This window comes from Geospiza fortis, unplaced genomic scaffold, assembly GCF_000277835.1.
Source record: "Geospiza fortis unplaced genomic scaffold, GeoFor_1.0 scaffold100, whole genome shotgun sequence".
In the NCBI taxonomy this organism is placed as follows: domain Eukaryota; kingdom Metazoa; phylum Chordata; class Aves; order Passeriformes; family Thraupidae; genus Geospiza; species Geospiza fortis.
This window is the reverse complement of record NW_005054350.1, coordinates 3,742,788-3,757,076: the sequence shown is the minus strand read 5'-3', so window position 1 is coordinate 3,757,076 and position 14,289 is coordinate 3,742,788. Positions and strand designations below refer to the sequence as shown.

General features: G+C 45.5%; 2 protein-coding genes across 2 annotated transcripts in view; one reads left to right on the top strand and one right to left on the bottom strand.

Annotated features, from left to right (window-relative positions):
• AFG3L2 (AFG3 like matrix AAA peptidase subunit 2) overlaps nt 1-1,617 on the bottom strand; it is a 26,561-nt gene extending 24,944 nt beyond the window's left edge. The window contains exons 1-2 of the mRNA XM_031058867.1: nt 1,585-1,617; nt 12-180 (exon numbers count right to left, since the gene is read on the bottom strand). Of these exons, the coding sequence (XP_030914727.1) occupies nt 12-180; nt 1,585-1,617 (202 nt within the window). The remainder of the gene's footprint in view (nt 1-11; nt 181-1,584) is intronic.
• A 1,091-nt stretch (nt 1,618-2,708) lies between these two features.
• On the top strand, nt 2,709-13,691 carry PRELID3A (PRELI domain containing 3A). Its single transcript, XM_005423339.2, has 6 exons — nt 2,709-2,826; nt 5,194-5,362; nt 5,670-5,759; nt 6,517-6,587; nt 6,682-6,784; nt 12,037-13,691. Exons 1-6 carry the CDS (start codon nt 2,795-2,797, stop codon nt 12,148-12,150), a joined length of 579 nt encoding a protein of 192 aa, XP_005423396.1. The 5' UTR covers nt 2,709-2,794; the 3' UTR covers nt 12,151-13,691.
• Nucleotides 13,692-14,289: the final 598 nt, after the last annotated feature.

Genomic DNA, 14,289 nt, shown 5'->3' with positions numbered 1-14,289 from the left:
GAAGGGCACGCCTGGCCCCGCCCCCTGGCGGAGGCCACGCCCCCAAAGGATCACGCTCCGTCTTCTGACCACGCCCACCGTCGTCACCACGGGAGCCCCGCCTGCTCGGGGGCGGACGCGTTTCTCTGAATCCCGGAATCCAGCAGGTCGGAAAAGATTTCCGGGATCATCCAGTGCAGCCTGTGACCCAGCACCACCACGTCAACTAGACCATGGCACCAAGTGCCACGTCCGAGCTCTCCTTGAACACCTCCAGGGACAGTCACAGCACCACCTCTCTAAGCAGCCCGTTCCGATATTTATCACCCTTTCCTGAGGAATTTCTCCCTAATGTCCAACCTGAACCTCCCCTGGCGCAGTTTGAAGTTATGTGCTCTCGTCCTGCTTGCTCGGGAGAAGAGACCGACCCCCACCTGGCCAAAGCCTCCTTTCAGGCAGCTGTAGAGGGAGATAAGGTCACCCCCGAGCCGCCTCTTCTCCAGGCTAAACACCCCCAGCTCCCTCAGCTGCTCCTCACAGGACATGGGCTCCAGACCCTTCCCCAGCTTCATTGCCCTGCTCTGGGCACGCTCCAGCACCTCAATGTCCTTCTGAACTGAGGGCCAGAACTGAACCCAATATTTAAGGAGTGGCCCCACCAGTGCTGAATTCAGGGGGACAATCCCTGCCCTGCTCCTGCTGGCCACACCGTGTCTGATACAGGCCAGGGTTCCACTGACCTCCTTGGCCACCTGGGCACAGCTGGCTCATGTTCAGCTCTGGTTGACCAGCACCCTCAGATCCTCTTCCACTGAGTCACTTTCTCAGCACTCTGACCGCAGCCTGTAGTGCTGCATGGGGTTATTGTGGCCAAAGTGCAGGACCCAGCATTTATTTTTCATGCCATTGGTCCCAGCCCATCTTTCCAGCTTGTCCCAGTCCCTTTGCTGACTCAAGGGTGTGGGTGAGTCAGCAGGGCAGGCTCGGCTGAGGCCAGCCTAGGCTGGCCAGCCTCACTGAGAAGGGCGGGTCTCCCTGCTGCCAGGGCTGGTTTAGCCGGCAGAAATGTTCTACAAAGCCTGGAGGTAGGAAATAAGGAAACCTGTCTCCTGGTTTTGCCCCATTATGTAAGGCATTTCATATCAATGTGTTTGCTGTAGAATGAGTCTGTGCAAAGTCCTCTAGGTGAACTCAGGCATTTGGTGTTATCACTGTTAAGGAAACATCCCAGTCTGACCATTCACAAGACTCTCTGTCACTCACATTCCCAAGGCCAGAGGCTTTCACTGCTGGGAGCAGAGCCCCTTTCCAGCAGGCAGCTCCAGTGCACCCACAGGTGCCCCACTTGACCCCCCTCACACAATCAGGCCAGGTTTCCTTACTGGATCCACCCCACATTGCTCATGGCAGAGTCTGAAATGTCTCGTTCCATAAAGCAATTTATTAAAGGTGCAGTAACACAGAAACAGCCCCAGCTTGTGCCTCTGAGAAGGGACCCCAACAAAGGAACCCCTAGCTTTTATACCCCCACAGTCCAAGCCACATGCAAATCTGACTGTTACTCATGAGTCTTTGCCCCTGCTGTGTCCCCCAGTGTCCATTCACCTGGCTGGCACCACCAAAGGATTGGCAGTTCATGGCCTCTTGTCTCAGGCTCCCACCAAGAGCTCCATCTACATCTCCATCTGCAGCTTGCAAACACAGCTACTGCTCCACATGTATTCCTCAACAATCACTTCATCCCTGGGCACAGCCCTGCACATGATGTCCCTGGCTGTGTGTCACCCCCATGGCTGTCATTGGGGTATTTAATCAAAACTCCTGGTTTGATTAAACCAAAACACTGGTAGCTCACAGAACCCCAGAATCACAAAATGGGAAAGGAAGGGACCACAGTGGCTCATCAGGTCCAACCTCCCTGCTCAAGCAGGGTCATCCCAGAGCACATGGCACAGAGTTGCATCCATGGTTCCTGAATATCTCCAGTAAGGGAGACTGCACAGCCTCTCTGGGCAATCTGTTCCAGTGCTCGGTCACCCACACAGCAAACAAGTTCTTCCTTGTATTTAGTTGGATAGAGCTTCCTGTGCATCAGTTTCTGCCTGTTGCCTCTTGTCCTAATGCTTGGCACCACCAAGCAGAGCTTGGATCCATCCTCTGGGCACCCCCTGAGTACATATAAACATTGATGGGGTTCTCTCTCAGCCATCTCTTCTGGAGGCTGAACAGGCCTCGGTCCCTCAGCCCTTCCTCCCTCATGAGAGAGATGCTCCAACTCCATCATATTTGCAGCTCTCCACCAGAGCTGTTCTGGGAGCTCCAACTCTCCTTCGCACTGAGCAGCTGGTGCTGAGGGTTGGTTTGTGAGGACCTGGGGAACAGCCAGTCAATGGTAATACAGAACTGCTTTCTCAGGATGCGCCATTCCAGCACGAACTGTATCAGGGGAGGTTTAGGTTGGATATCATGAAAAGGTTCTTTACATAGAGGCTGGTTGAGCACTGGAACAGGCCCTCAGGAAAATGGTCACAGCACCAAGCCTGACAGAGTTCGAGAAGGGTTCGGATAACGCGTGGGGCACACGGGGTGATTCCTGGGGCTGTCCTGTGCTGCGAACCGGACTTGGATGACCCCCGAGAGTCGCTCCCAGCCCGGGACGCCGTCACACCGGGCCCGGCCGGCGCGCGCTCCTGCGCATGTGCGCTGCGTCGCCTCTTCCGCGGCGCCGGGCCGGCGCGAGACTGTCAGTCAGCCGGGCACCGCCGCCGCGCGCCCTCCCTGGCGCCGGGCTCTGAGGGACGCACCGGGAGCGGCCATGAAGATCTGGAGCTCGGAGCACGTGTTCGGGTGAGGGGCCGGGCGAGGAGGGCTCGGAGCGACCCCGGCGCTTCACCGAGCCGGGCCGTGCGGGGCGAGCCGGGTCCCGCCGGGGTGACGGCGGAAATGGGAATGCTGCGGCGCGGGAGGAGGAGGAGGAGGAGGAGGGAGGCCGGGAACGGGCTCCGGTGGTGCCGGTCCTGCGTCGTCTCGAGCTGCTTCCTGCGCGGCCGGACCCCGCGCCTGGGCTTCCCCTGTCTCGGGAATAGCATTCCAGCAGGATGGAGTGGTAGAGCTGGCCCCACAGCGTGGTGGCTTGGTGAAGGGCTGGGTGCTTAGGAAAAATAACTTTCACACCCTAACCAAAAATAAATCCCAAACTAGCGATGTAGCCTACGATATGTTCCAAGAGGTGTGGGCAGAGTGACGGTGTCCCTTAGCCTCAGGTGTGCCGCTGTGTGCCCAGCAGCCAGCTCTGAATAAGTGTTCTCTCCATCATTGCTTTTCTGCATGGAACGCGGTTCTGGCCCTCCGCTTCCAGCTCCGCCTAACGAGGAAGCGACGGGGAAAAGTATCGGGAGCTGTGTAGCGAGCTGTCCCGGCAGCCGGCTCCGCAGGGCCCGTGCAGCTCGGGAATGCCACCGCCGGTGATTCCTGGCAGTGCCCGTGCCGCCCTGGGAATGCCACCGCCGATCATTCCTCTGCTACAGGTGTTCCCAAAGTCTTGAGGCCCGAAGAGCACCGGGGGTGATAGTTCTTCACGTATTTACAAAATATCCCAGATGTGTTGCTCTGAATTTCTTTAATTAGCTCAGCGCAGCTGAATTCCTTGCACTGATGCAGGTACTCGGTGCTCCGCTTCAGCACTGCTCTGGTGTAAGCGAACTGTGGTTTCTAGCAGGAAATATCAGGCAGAGGCTGCTCGAGCATGACACAACTCCCGAGTCTGAGATGAGTATCTGTCACCTAGGGAATGCAAAAGCTATTTTTATTTGACATTTTCTCATCAAGTTCTGTATTAGAACATCCACGTCTTATGGCGTAATGTGTGTGGGTGTAGGTAGTTAATTTGAATGGTTAATAAAATGTTGTTGTGCCTTATCAGCTCTCTGACTCAATCCCTTAGGGACGTTTAACAGAATTTTGTCATTTTCAGTTTGTGTATCTTCTGTTGATGGAGGTGTAGAGTCACCAAAGATGGAACAAGGAGTAATCCTCCAGCTCTCCTTCTGCTGCAGGAATTGAGGGCTCTTATTTCTCCTGCTTGCACCAGTAAAGCTTTCTGACACTTTTCTTGTTAGAAAAATAACTTATTTTTCCAACTTTCTGTTTGTTCTTGTAGTGCTGTACTGTCAGTGCCTTTCTGTACCAGTCTATTTTAAGACTAAAATAAAATCCATTTAGGGTCCCAAGTGCAACTCTTAAATACAAGTTGGCACCCCTAAGCCTTCTTAGATTAGATGCCAATTGTTGAATTTTTAAACATACCTTTAAAGGCTTTAAGGCTATTATGTTGGGACAGTCAGTTATTCTGAATATAGAAATAATTAGGGACAGAATTTCTCTGTTGGATCAAGTCCATGGTTTCTGTAGGCTCCTCTGTTTCAGAAGGAAATATCTGAAGTACCTGAAGTGCTGTGTGGACAGTCTGGCCTTGTGTAGTAGGACTGCTCCAATCCCAGGAATCTGGGGTTATCAAACTTTGTTTTGTAAGAACAGTAGAACAGTTCTGAGAAGAGTATCCAGAAGTGGAATTCATGCTAACAAAGTGCTGGAAGCAGCAGTGTAGGTGCAGACATCAGGCTGTGAGCTGGTGGGCTTTCTAAAAATCTGTTTCTTTCCCAATCATTTTTTTTTTTTAGTAGAATTTAATTTCACTTTGCTTCTTTTTTTTTTTTTCTATAGGAAGGAGCAGAAGCTGGTGACATCCTCTTTATTTTATTTGGTATGCTTAGAATTACAGAAAAATTTGTGTGGAGTAGACTCCTGGAGGTCATGTAGTCTAGCCCTCTTCTCCAAGCAGGGCAAGCTTAAGTGTTAGGTGAGGTTGCTTTCCTGGTGGAGTTCTGGAATGAGCTGAGATTCCCACCATCTCTGTGGGCACCACTTGGAATGTCACTTGTAGCAGTGAGTGACTGTTGTCCCTTGCCTTCGTTTTTCTTAGTCTTGTGCTAATAATTCCTTGCTTCAGTCTGGAGAGAAGAATTTATTTTTTCTTCTGTTTTTGTATCAGTATTGCCTTTCCAAGCATAACTGTATTCCAGAGGGACTTCTGGGAGCTATGAAGCTGCACAGCCTGTCCCATATTGCACAACCTATATCCTGATTTAGTATCATGGGATTATTTGCGATTCAATATAAAATACTTACAGATACTCTCCCCTCTTCCTTCCTCAGGCATCCCTGGGATACTGTGATCAAAGCTGCTATGAGGAAGTACCCCAACCCCATGAATCCCTGTGTGGTGGGAGTAGATGTCCTTGACAGGAGCCTGGATAACCAGGGGAGGCTGCACAGTCACCGTCTGCTCAGCACGGAGTGGGGATTGCCCAGTATTGTCAAAGCGGTACATTTTTGCAGCCTTCATTCTTTATGAAGGGTGGGATCCCTTTTATGTCATCCTGTGAATTGGAGCTGACTTAGAAGTAAAAACTGAAATTTGTGTGTGTGTGTCTGTCAATGCCTTCCAGGCTGGTCTGTGCCATGCTCTGTGGCTGATACAATCTACACAATGAAGTCTCACCACTGATCACAATCCTCTGATATCCATGGATTTCTGTTTATTTGGGGTCACTGAGAACTGGGCACTTACGTGTTTTAAGGTTCAGTTTATTTGTTGGATGTTGGTACTTAACATTTTTTTCCCCCTTCAGATATTAGGAACAAGTAGAACTCTGACTTACATAGAGGAGCATTCTGTGGTAGATCCAGTGGAAAAGAAGATGGAGCTTTGCTCAACTAATGTGAGTGGTGGCTTAAGAAGTTTCTGATAGTTCTGGAAGTTGGATGTTTTGCTCTTAACATTTAGATTAGAAGTGTAGCTGTGTCTTTCATTGGAGGCAACATTTTACAGGTCTTAATCAGTGTTTTAGATGACTCTTTTTCCCTTCCCTTTTTCTTCTTCTCCTAATTTAGATACTTCATCATCAAACATTTGTAATTCTGCTTTTAATGTAGGATTATTTCTCAGAATGCATGTAAAATAGTTTGACTTTTAGATGAATAAGTTCTGTCATTTCCAACAAAAGTTTTAATGTGAAATGCCTTTTTTCATAGAATGTGAATGAAGCATTGTGCTAGATTTTGGTATCCTGGTAACTCATAGATCTCAGATTTAACGTGGGATTGTCTGTAGGAGAGCCTTGTCTCTGTACAAGAGGCCTTGTCCTTCCTGAGTATGAATTTTCTGTCTAATCCAGGTGGTGCTATGGGGGTCTGGAAGAGCCTCTCTTAACCACTGTCCATAAATCAGACTGGACATTCAGAGAAAGCTGTTGGTGCTCTGTCCTGTGAATAGGATCTTTGCTATAATTAGATCAAGGATAGGAGAAATGTGTCACCCTTTATAGGTCTTTCTATTGACTGTGTTCTGGGTTTTATAGTCCGTGTACAGTATTTTGACGTTAAATTGAGTGCTCTGCTATTAAGTATTGAGTGCTGCTGATAACAGAAAAATGAAAGGTGGGAAGTGAGGATTTCAGCTCTGTTTTTGTTCTTAAGATTACACTCACGAACTTGGTGTCTGTTGACGAGAGACTGGTTTACACACCTCATCCAGAAAACCCAGAAAAGTAAGTAGGGAAATTTGTGTGCATCTTTGTGTCTAGGAGACAATTTGTTAGTCCAGTTCACCTCAGGTGTTAACCTTTCCTTATTCCCTTACAGGACTGTGCTAACCCAAGAAGCAATTATTACTGTTAAAGGCATTAGCTTGAGCAGTTACCTGGAAAGCTTGATGGCAAATACTATATCTTCTAATGCCAGAAAGGTACATCTTTATTCTGTTTTCTCCCTCTCTTCCCCACCCAATCACTCTTTCTTTTGAAGTAGTAATTGTCAGTGGTGTGTGTTGAATGTTATATTTAATTTCTCCAGATTTTGTGGCCAGTGTTTCAATTGATTTTTTTATAGAACCTCAGCAACCTATTTATAGGAGCTAGTGCTAGTAGAAAATGTAACTTCACATTCAGCCTTTATAATGTGGATTTATCAGTTAATACCAGCATATTTTCTATGCTGCTTTTGTCAGTTGTTCCAGTTCATATCCATCATTGAGCTGTCTCCTTGCCTTCGGCTAAAAGTAATTTAGTGTAAACAGAAGTGTATTCTTTGAGGAGGTGAGACTGTGCTGGCTCACCTGGGTAATGCTGCACTGACTGCTCTGTCCTGTGCTTACTTTTTCTATTTTGCCTGGAGCCCTGGAGCTGCTCTTCAGCACAGGCAGAGCTGTGGGAGTGCTTATTCTTGAGCACTTTGTCCTACAGTTTTTTTGAGAAAAAATGGAATTGCGAGAGAAGCATAGGCCTTGCTGCCTAACAGCTGGATGAGTGCTGTTAGGAGTTTGAGATTGTGTTCTGCATTGCTGGAGGCGTTCAGCACAGTGGGAATCTGCCCCAGGTAACTCCTGCTAGGCTAGAAATCCTGTGCTTTGGCCACCCCTTCATCCTTGTGAGGGATGCTCCTTGACCAAGCCAGTGTAAGCCAACTTGGTAGGACCAACTAGATCAGAGAGGAGAAAGCCTTCTTTTCCACCCTTCTGTGTGCTTCTCCTAAGGTAAGAGGAAAATTTGTTAAATCATGGCATGGGGAAGGAGTGATGGATCATTTCTAGACACTGAAGAGTACCTTTACCTAGCTGGGTGCTCTCTGTTTTATGGAAGGTATTTCAGTTGAATTCCAGTTCTGTTCTGATCCGGTTTCCATTTAAAAGTCTGTGTGAGTGTATATTCTTGAAAGAGGAACAAACCCTGGCTCACAACCAAATTTCAGGCTGACCCAGAGGTAGCAAAGCTTGTGTGCCAGATCAAGTTAGGCACACTTAAAAATGATGACAAAATTCCTCTGGAGGCATTGGCTACATTTACATATCTCTTTTGAAATTAGAGAAACTGTAAATATTTTTGGTACCTGCTGAGCTGTTGCCTGTGAGAGAGCTCAATTCCTTTTAAAGATTGCTCCATTCTGCCATTTTCAGGGAAGGCACTGGCTTACAAGCTTCTTGCAAATCAGAAAGATCTTCTTGTCCTGTGTGTTTCACTGAAAAGTCTCTACAGATTTTGAACTTGGCAGGAATTTGTAATTGCTGTTACCAGCCCTTTCCTTGCTAACCAGTACCTTCTGTGCTACTACTGGCTCTTCTTGCATGCTGTGCTGTGCCTCTGTGCTCTAAACACCCCTCTTAAACTTCATGACAGTTACTGAAAAATGTTTTGTTGTTCTGAAGAAATAGGAATTATTGAGACTTTGCTCTGAGGCAGCTGTGGCAGGTGATGCATTATTATTTTTAATGACGATGAAAAAATCATTTGCTGTTTGTTGTAAATCTTTTTGTGTTACTCTAGGGGTGGGATGCTATTGAGTGGATAATTCAAAATTCTGAGAGTGCTCTAAGCTAGCAGTTCTCCACACCTGCAGTTTGTACTAACTAGTGGTAATGCCAGCATTCTCCTTCTTGGTACAGCATTTCAGCTTTCTAGCGAATATCTGCATGGACTGTTGTCACGTGGATTCCATAAATGACCCTGCATGTCTGTTTCACACACCTTGCATACAGGAATGGCAGAGCTGCTCCTTGCCCTGCAGTTGTGGAGGGTGAGCGTAGCCCCAGTCCAGGCTGGATCCATGAATCCGTGCTTGTGCCACTGGGCAGCCAAGGTGCTGCAGCCATGTGCCACACAGCCTTGCTTATGGCTTGAAGACTGCAGACAGCTAGGGATGTGAGGAGTCCCTCCACTGGGTGTTTGATCTGGACCTAGTTTCTGTCATTTCAGTACATAAGGCTGGTACCTAGAGAAATTAATAAATTGGCTAGTGAGTGGAATTGGCTTTATAAAAACGAAGCAGAACTGTGTTCTGAGGATATGAAATTGATTTCTTGAAACAAGTTGCCTAACGGGGTAATGTTTTGTGTAGCGGAATTGTATTTGCTTTTCTTCTGCCTGAGGAGTAGTGTTGCCCTTCTGAGGAAATCTGTGCAGAGCTTGAAGCTGTCAGGATGCCAGACTGTTCCTGTTTTTCATTGGTCTTGTAGTTATATTAATTTTGGTAGTGACACGTCCCTGCAGTTATATAACTATGAACAAGTCCGAGTTCAGGGTTAGAGAACTGAGTGTATTTGCCTCTATGAGATCTCTGTGCAGATTGTTTTTCTTCTGCTAGTCAGTGTAGCCTGTCCCTGTCATTCCTGTATTGGCTTCTGCTTCAACCAATAAGATTTCTTAAAAAGAAAAAAATCCATTTTGCTGCTTCTCCTAGTTAAGAAGGTTGGGCTTTTTACACTGCTTACTTTGAGATCCATGTATGCCATGAGTGTTTGCTTTTATGTTCTCATTCCACTAAGCTTTTATGGCTGTTTTTCTGGAAAACATCAAGTACAAAGGCTCAGCACTTATCAGTCATTAAGCTCTACCCACAAATCTTCATATGCAGCGCTTGTCCTGCCAGCCACGTCATGCTGCTGACACCTGCAATAATGAATAACACACCGTGCATGCCTGGGGATGAGTGTGCTTGCTTAATGACTGACTGCAGAACTTGTTGTACAGTATGACACTTTATAGACAGTCCTCTGTCAGATTCTTTCTGGTAACTGGGTAGTTTTGTAGCACTTGGAGGCTTTGGATCTGCTTGAGATTTCTAACTTAATTTCCTGTACAGAATGTTCCTGAAGTCTTCCTTGCTAAAATCATGAGTTTATTCTTAGCTGCAAAATATGGCATGTAGTGTATGCAAGTCTAAGGAGATATACACAGACCTATGTACTCTCAAAAACTGGAGGAAATATCTTGGTGCCCCAGTTGAATGCCATGGATTTTTAAAATGAATTTATCTCATCCACAAAGATGTCAAGTAAGACACAAAGATGTGATTGTTTCAAGTCAGGGCCTGAAAAGAGTCTCAGTGTTTTTCTACTGATTGTTTTCTATGGCCAGGATATTTTACCTTCTGTCAAGTCTTCTTTGAGCAATATAACAAATGTAACATCCAAGCTGTTGCTGTCTCAGTTCTGTGTGCCTGTGTCACCTCAGAGAGGATATTTAAACCCAACTTTTAAAGGTCCAAATGTCTGCTTACTGAAAGATGATTCCCCCTCCCTGCCCCCCACTTCTTCCTCAGTGAGCACTCTGTTAATTCACAGCTGGTTACACCTTGTTGCTGTGTAGTAGCTTGCCCATGTCTGGGTGCTTTTATTTGTGCTTTGCTGGCATTCCCAGGCCTTGCACAGCCTGTGGAGAAGTTGGAAATTACTCCCTACTGAAGAACAGTCACTTTGGTGCTCAAATGGAAGGAGCTCAGAATTAAATCATCCCTTCTAAGGTCTTTTATCAGCAACCTGTACTTGAAGTGGACAAGTTCAATTGTGCTTTCTTGAACATTATTAGTATCTTTTAAAGACATCTCTTTAACTAATTAACTTAGACATCCTAGTTCTTGAGGTAATTTGGGGTGGAGCCTAATCTTCCTTTCTGAGCCTTGACCAAGAGCTGAACACTTTATTGTGATACCTGGATGACTTTTCTCAGTTTAAGGACTGCCTGCCAGTGCAGAAGTAGCAATTAGTGTTTATTCTGTGAGTCCCTGGAATATGGAAAACCCAAAGAGAAACGGAGTCAGCCCTTCACTGACCTTAGTGAGTCATCTCAAGGGAGTCTTGAGATAACTGTGCTCCTATTCACAGTAAAACTTTATTTCTTTTAATAAGTCACACTTTGCACTCTGGATCTGGGCTTTTCATATTATTCCAGACTGATGTTTCTAGCCTGGCAAAAAAAATCCTTGAAGAGTGTGTGAGCTTTCTTCTGACTTTATTTTTCCCTTAGGTTTTCAAAGTTGCTTATGCAGATTCTTTTTCATGCTTAGTAGTCCATAAAGGACAGCAGTGGATTCAGGACACTGTGATGTTTCTGTGCACTGTATCACCTTTAATGAATACAACAAAATTATCACATCACAGTTTGGAACACAACACTGTGCAGAGGAGGCCGTGCTTGTCCCTTCTGCCAATGTCTACTGAAGGCTTCAACACTGACAGTGGCTCTCCTGAACATTTGTGACTTTTTGGGCTCAAACCTTTATCTCCAGAATTCTAAACTTGGCCAGAGCCAAGTGGCTCCCACTTACTGCTCTCCATTGTTTGTATTTCTTATTCTTAGTAGAGTAATAGAGGTGAATGTCTCTTGACTTCTCTCTAAGTGAAAAAAGGCCAGTGTTCTTCTGGTCTGATCCCATCTGCTTGCTTTGACAAAAGCTGCTGTTCTGAGCTTGCAGAGTTCTAAAATCTTGACTTTTGTTTAGTTAAAGTCTTTCTCTTGACTTCATTGTGCTGCTGGCTGCATCCTGTGGTCACTGGTGTGCAGCTGCTAGAGTCTTCTTCAGGTGAAAGACTTTTGCCAGGCTTATTGCCCTGGTTCTCCAGCTCTTACTGAAGCACTGGCTGTCAGTTCTGAGACTGACACATTCCCATACCTTGATATAAAATGTGCAACTCTCAATTAGTCTGATTTAGCTGCTGAAAAGTTGCTGTGTACAAATGTAGAATTCAGTGTGAGTCCACCTCTGAACTCTTGATTAGTATCAGATCACTTAGGTGCTACTTCAAAGAGCACTGGAAGACTTTCATTTCCCTGGATCTTCTCAAAAACTTTCTCTGTAACTTGGCTAATAAAGCTGAGAACAGTACCTGGATTTTGCCATAATATTCTTTGGGTGGTGGGAGCAGCAAACAGCAAAACCAGCAATTCTCTTAGGTAAGGAAACTTGACTGCTGAATTAGGCCTTGTGCTACCGGGAGCTCACAGCAGCATTGCATTTGCTTCTGGCTTAGGGGTGAAGCAAATGCCTCTGCAGTGAAGTTTCCATAAGAAGATGCTAAGAAATTATCAATATAATCTCTTGTCAAACTATGCAGAGCATGGCATTGATTTTAAAGCGAGTTTCATGTCTGACAGAGGAAGAACTATAGAAGCATGAGCAGTGGTGGTGTGTTTGTTCTGATCCTAAATCCTGGTGTTTTTCTGGCAGGGCCGGGATGCCCTGGAGTGGGTGATCAGCAAACTAAACACAGAACTGGAAGAGCTGAAGTCCACGCGCGAGGGGATCAAACCAGCCATGGCAGCAGCGTCCACGGAAAAATAAAGCCAAATCTTTGGGTTCACCAAATAAAACCAAGTAACTGACAGAACTGCAGACTGCTCTGTAGAGCTCCCTCCCAAGGCTGATCTGCAGAGGGTTTATCCATTTATAAGAATACTGGATCGCCGGAAAAGTAACCTCATCCATCATCTCCAGGCAGCTCTTGTTGCCTGCTGAAGTTTAAACTGACCTCCTGCAGATGCTCTTTTCATTTGAACAGTTTAACACTGGAAACAAAATGTTTAGCACATTCAAAGCAGTCTAAATGCACCTTTTCAAATAAAGGTAGAGAGGGCATGTTATAGTTACACCATCTCAAACTGAAAAGCTTGAAAAAAAAGCATGTGTGGGATTAAGGGTTTTCTGTGTGAACCTTTGTTCTGTAAAGGGCTGATAGGTCCTAGAGCACTGATTTTTGTCTGTTTTGTAATCTGATAATGTCTTATGGCCAGTTAAAGGGAGCTACATGAGTCAGAACATGATACTGTAGAATCTGATATATATCTAGAGGATCATCTTGAAAGGCTACATCTTGTGTGGAACTAACTCTTCTTAGGTGCTGCCTGAACATGACACACAGATACTTGACCTCTTAGATGTTTCTATCCAAACAAAGATAAAGTTTCTATTGATGTTAATAGCCTAAAATAGTTTTTCTGGCGGGAAGAAGGGTATAATTTATTTTGTTATTTATTAGTTTTTCCTCTTTCCTCCCCTCCCTGTGGAGACAGGGATTACTTGAAGGTGCTGGAAAATACTTACTTATCTCTAAGAAGGGTTTTTATAGGCTGCTGGAATGAAGAGACCATGCTCTTCCACTGGTCCTTGCTCTTCTCCCTCCATTAAGATGTGATGTGAAATTGATGCAATAACCAGAAGAGTTGAAATGAGAAATGAGCAGAAAATTTTAAATCCAAATGATGAGGTTTCATAAAGAGAAACTTTTAATTTCCTGAGTGGAGAAAGCAAGAGTACGAGAACCACAAAAGGACTCTCATTTCTAAATGCTTTCTGTTAACTACTGACTACCAGTGTAACTGAACCTTTTCAACTCTTTTCCACATGGGTACAAAATGGTTTTAAAATCCTTTGAAATGCTTCTCATTATCTGTAAACATACTCCAATAACTGCAGAAACTTTCCTATTAAATATGCATAAATATATATTGGTAATGACTCTAGTCTTGTCTGATGTTTACAGAATTGTCATGTTTGGTCCAGATGTAGTATGTGCTTCTCTGACAGAACCCTCTGTTAGGGCATTTTAACTTATTTCTTGGCGTGCACACGAAGTGAAACAAATGTTGCAAGGATGTTTACTTGTTCAAGTGGCAAGCATGTGCTCAGGAAGCTGTTAAAGAGCATGAGTAACTTCTGAAAAAAATGAAGAGTAAAATGTTGGTCACTGTTTTGATCTGGTAATTTTCAAGTGTTTGTAGCTTAAGGGAGTTTTCAGCATTCATATTCTGGTTGATTTGAAGGTAAACTTTAATTTGGGTGTAACTAAATTACATTATCCTAATGAATAAACCTACTTTAAAATATGTCTATTTGTTGAAATTAAATTAATAGCAGATATTTACATTGCTTTTTTTATGTGGACCTAAAGCCCTTCCTATTTTGGAACAGAAGCTTAGAGCTTAAAGCAGCCCATGTCTGGAAAATAAAACGGATGGCTTTGGTGCTGGTCAGTTGTTGTGTCCTTTTCAGGAGTGATGTCACTTCCTGGATGAGGAACACAGAAGATGTTCTAGCTCCTGGTGTTGTTCTGCTAGGCAGGGGAGTGCAGCTATGGCAGAGCTCTGCACAAAAAGAGGGAAAAGTTGGGTGGTGTGTGTACATTTGGAAACCTTTGCTGCAGCATATCTGCGCATGTCTGCTGGAGGGATGAAAGCATGACTGTCAGCAGGGGTGGGAAAGCCTTTGGAGAGGTTCATGTATTGCTTTGGTATGGGAGAAGAGTTGTCTAAAGCTGCTCCTTGCATCAGAAATGAAATATTTACTTAGTGTTGTCTTAGGGCTGGCTGACTTGTGCATGGCACCAGCACTGGCTTCCACAAAAGTCCCCACGGGCTCTCTGGAGCCGAGCTCCCCTGCCATACCCTCGGGTCAGTGCCAGTTACACGTCAGGTTCCTGGATTA

Excerpts from the sequence above, each read along its gene's own strand:
- PRELID3A (XM_005423339.2), top strand. The coding sequence starts at position 2,795 with ATGAAGATCTGGAGCTCGGAGCACGTGTTCGG. Across the intron at positions 5,363-5,669 it reads TGCCCAGTATTGTCAAAGCG|ATATTAGGAACAAGTAGAAC; the intron begins GTACATTTTTGC and ends TTCCCCCTTCAG. Across the intron at positions 6,785-12,036 it reads TATCTTCTAATGCCAGAAAG|GGCCGGGATGCCCTGGAGTG; the intron begins GTACATCTTTAT and ends TTTTTCTGGCAG.